We start from the raw sequence: 3,277 nt of genomic DNA, 5'->3' as shown, positions 1-3,277 counted from the left end.
TCAGCTGGACAGTTTGTGCTTTATTTGCTGTGGTTTCACTTTGTGCTTCAGTGAAGCTTCGCTCAGTGGAAGATGCCGCAGCTCTGACCGCAGGAAGTTCTGCTGACGGTCCATCTGGGTCCAATCAGCTGCAACAGAACCAAGATCAGAACCAGGGCTGAAACATCCGGTACCGACGGGTTAGAGGACCCTGGACAGGCTAAAGACTCACTGGAAGCAGTTCAGTCTGAGATGCATCAGACTGAACTGGTTCCTGCCTGTTCAGTCTGAATCAGTTCCCACTGAGAAAAATCAATTCAGTGTGAGAGGAATCAGTTCAGTCATCATGTTAGAACCAGCTCAGGTTCTGGACGGGTCGCTCCAGACCATCACCAGTTCACCCAGTCAGCCAGTAGGACTGGTTTTAGAGTTCTTCCTGTTGAGGCGACCTGTGAACTCTGACCTCTGACCCATTTTCTCTGCTTCATAATCACAGTTAGATTGTTTTTGAGTTTAAAGGTCCGGTAGAGCAGATTGGGATTCTAACAGGTCGAGTTTAGTCTTCCAGAGGCGGCCATCTTTAACGTGGAGGGGGCGGTTCCTAAGCAGGTGGGCGGAGCCTGCAGAGCAGCAAAGGATGAAGATGTTTGATGTCTTCATCACAGCAGGTCATGTGACCGGCTTCTAGAACATGCAGTAAAAACGACATGCTGTCCAACATGTCCAGCAGGTGAGGACAGAAGGACAACCTGTCCATTTCTCCAGGTCCAACACAGCAGGGATGGACACCTCCGCCAAGGAAAGTAGTCCCAGAAGAATGAAGCATAGAAGATCAAAAAGTGCAAAATACTGAAGGTGCTTAAAGAGCATGCACTGCAGGCATGGAGCAAGAACAACCTCCGACCTCTGACCCAGGAGAGACGAAGAAGAAGGACCTGCTGCTGGACTGGGACTGGTGTCCTTCCAGGACATCTTGAATTAGTTAGAAGACTTGGGATTAGTTGGACTAGTTAGCCTTAGTTATGGTCAGTTTGTGTTGGTTTCTGGAAGGGAAACGGGGACAGGCTGATAATCTACGCTTTTCTGAAAGGACTGAATCGAGTCATCTTGGATTAGTTGGATCTGTTTTGGTTAATCTGGTTTAGTTAGTGTAAACAGGGACACGAAGACAATCTGTGGTCTCCTGAATGGTTCAGTTTGGGTCAAGTGGGTCCAGTTCTGTTGGCTGGATGAGACTGGGTCCCACCAGATAACTGATGAACAGGAAGTTGGCTCATCTCTCCAGTGGAAGACCCCTTATTGCTGCTGCTGTCATCATCGGCTTCATCAGTCAGGCTCCTCTTCCTCCTCGTCTTCCTCCCCCCAGGGGGCCGGTGGGACCTCAGGGTGTCTCTGGTTGTGAGGGCTGAGCCTCCACTTCTGGGGTCACCTTGTGTGATGAAGACCACTCGAAGGACTCGTCCTCTCCTTGCGCCAGCTTGCAGTAGGCCGTGTTAAAGGCGGCGGTTGGGAGGCTCTGCCTCCTGCAGGGTGGGGCTGGAGTGGAGGAGGAGGAGGAGAGGAGTTGGGACAGGGAGGAGAGGGAGGAAGAGGAGAGCAGGAGCAGAGCCTCGGAGCCTCGGTGAGGCGGAGGAGTGGAGGCACACAGAGGCGGCGGCTGCATCTCCTCCTCCTTCTGCTCCTCCTCCTGGCCGCTGCTCCTGGCCCAGAAGGAGTGTCTCCTGCGGGCGCTGGGGGAACGCTGGCGGGGCCGGGGCAACGTGAAGGAGCACAGCGCCTCTTTGTGGTGGGGGGTCCAGCAGGGGTCAGAGGTCAGGGGCAGGGAGTGTCTGTTGGAGGAGGAAGGAGGAGGTGCAGGCAGATGCTCCTGGCAGACACTAAAGACTTCTCCTCCTCCTCCTCCATCACTGCACCTCCTGCTACTGGCTGGTTGCCTTGACAACAGCAGGGTGGCGGGACACATCTGGGACTTTGACTCCAGACTCTTGGACTGGACATAGTTGATGAGTCCATTGAGCGGATTGGCTAACGGTTGGTGGGCGGAGCCAGAGGAAGAAGGGTGGGGCTTCCGGACGCTGTGGAGGTCGATGACGGTGGAGTAGATGTCCCGCAGGTTGATGACCTTCGTCTTTTTGTCCCGGTTCTCATGCAGTACTGCATTGGCACAGATGAAGAGGAAGATGCCGATCCCCATGATGAGCGGGCCGAAGACCTTCAGCCTATCAGAGTACAGATACCTGCAGAGACAGCCAATCAGGACGCTTCAGAAGCAGGTCAAAGACAGTTCCACCTAAACTACCAGTCCACTGATACATCCCCCAGCCAGTCCAGACCCTGGATCGAGGGTCAGCCCACAGATCCGGTAGCTGACCTGTAGCTCCCCTGCTGGTCGGTCGTCACACCGAGGTAATTGATGTTCGCTCACCTGTCCAGGAAGTCTTCCAGAAATCCTTGTGGAACATCTCGAGAGGTCCCGTTGACGGTCTCTGATTGGTTGAAGCCATTTCCTCTGTCATTGGTTCTGTCTCCTCTGTCTGACTCCGCCCACCTGGGTTCCTGCATATGGCACAGCGACATATCAGAACGGACACAAAAAGGACTCTACTGGTTCTGCTCAGGTAAACTCTCACCTGGCCTTCAACAAGTGCTGGTGCTGGACTACTGAAGGACATCAAGGCCATAGTGGTGCCCTCTTGTGGCTGGGAGCTGAAGAACAGTCCATCCCGAGGCCAGTAGCCCAGAGCTGCCATCAGAACCCCGACTATCAGAACCAGGATCCCCAGAACGGCCACCAGACCCGAGATGGAGCACAGCTTCAGCTTCCCCTTGACCACCACCACCTCGCTGCGTCTAGACAGGAAGTGACATCATCTAATGAGGCGGGTACTACCCCCTCTGGCAGTGTGTGTGGGTGTGTGTTACCTTTTGTTCTTGCTTTTCTTCTTGTGTGGGTGGGATCTGTGTGGTTTGGACCTCAGAGAGTCTTGTCGCCGCGCGTTGATCCTCAGCAGTCCGCCTGTCGCAATCATCACAGGCTACCAATCAGACGGTGGCTGAGCGGGTCAGGCCCCGCCCATTGCCACCTCACCTAGAACAGAGACACTCCTGAGAACCAGTACCAGGAACCCAGATAACCCACACTAAACCCAGGACTGGAACCAGTGATGGACCTCAGAACCAACCGGAACCAATCATGGACACCAGAACTAATGACGGACCTTAGAACAAACCAGAACCAATGATGGACCTCAGAACCAACCAGAACCAATCATGGACCTCAGAACCAATGATGGACCCT

At 54.1% G+C, this 3,277-nt stretch overlaps 1 protein-coding gene across 12 annotated transcripts in view; it reads right to left on the bottom strand.

The window, feature by feature from the left end:
• Positions 1 to 3,277, bottom strand: part of LOC106962306 (transmembrane protein 200C-like) — a 7,162-nt gene continuing 3,885 nt past the window's right edge. For 7 of the 12 annotated variants that reach the window (XM_015056654.1, XM_015056648.1, XM_015056646.1 and 4 more), the window contains 4 exons: positions 2,902 to 3,275; positions 2,610 to 2,829; positions 2,405 to 2,535; positions 1 to 2,216 (listed from right to left, as the gene is read on the bottom strand). In XM_015056654.1, the coding sequence (XP_014912140.1) occupies positions 1,361 to 2,216; positions 2,405 to 2,535; positions 2,610 to 2,829; positions 2,902 to 3,008 (1,314 nt within the window). In that variant the 5' untranslated portion in view covers positions 3,009 to 3,275 and the 3' untranslated portion in view covers positions 1 to 1,360. Of the gene's footprint in view, positions 2,217 to 2,404; positions 2,536 to 2,609; positions 2,830 to 2,901; positions 3,276 to 3,277 lie in introns of those variants that run through there. The other 5 variants (XM_015056651.1, XM_015056650.1, XM_015056655.1 and 2 more) reach the window with 4 other exon arrangements.

This window comes from Poecilia latipinna, unplaced genomic scaffold, assembly GCF_001443285.1.
Source record: "Poecilia latipinna isolate Pla-1442-1.1 unplaced genomic scaffold, P_latipinna-1.0 Scaffold1397, whole genome shotgun sequence".
Taxonomy (NCBI): Eukaryota; Metazoa; Chordata; class Actinopteri; order Cyprinodontiformes; family Poeciliidae; genus Poecilia; species Poecilia latipinna.
This window is presented reverse-complemented; position numbering and strand designations above follow the sequence as displayed.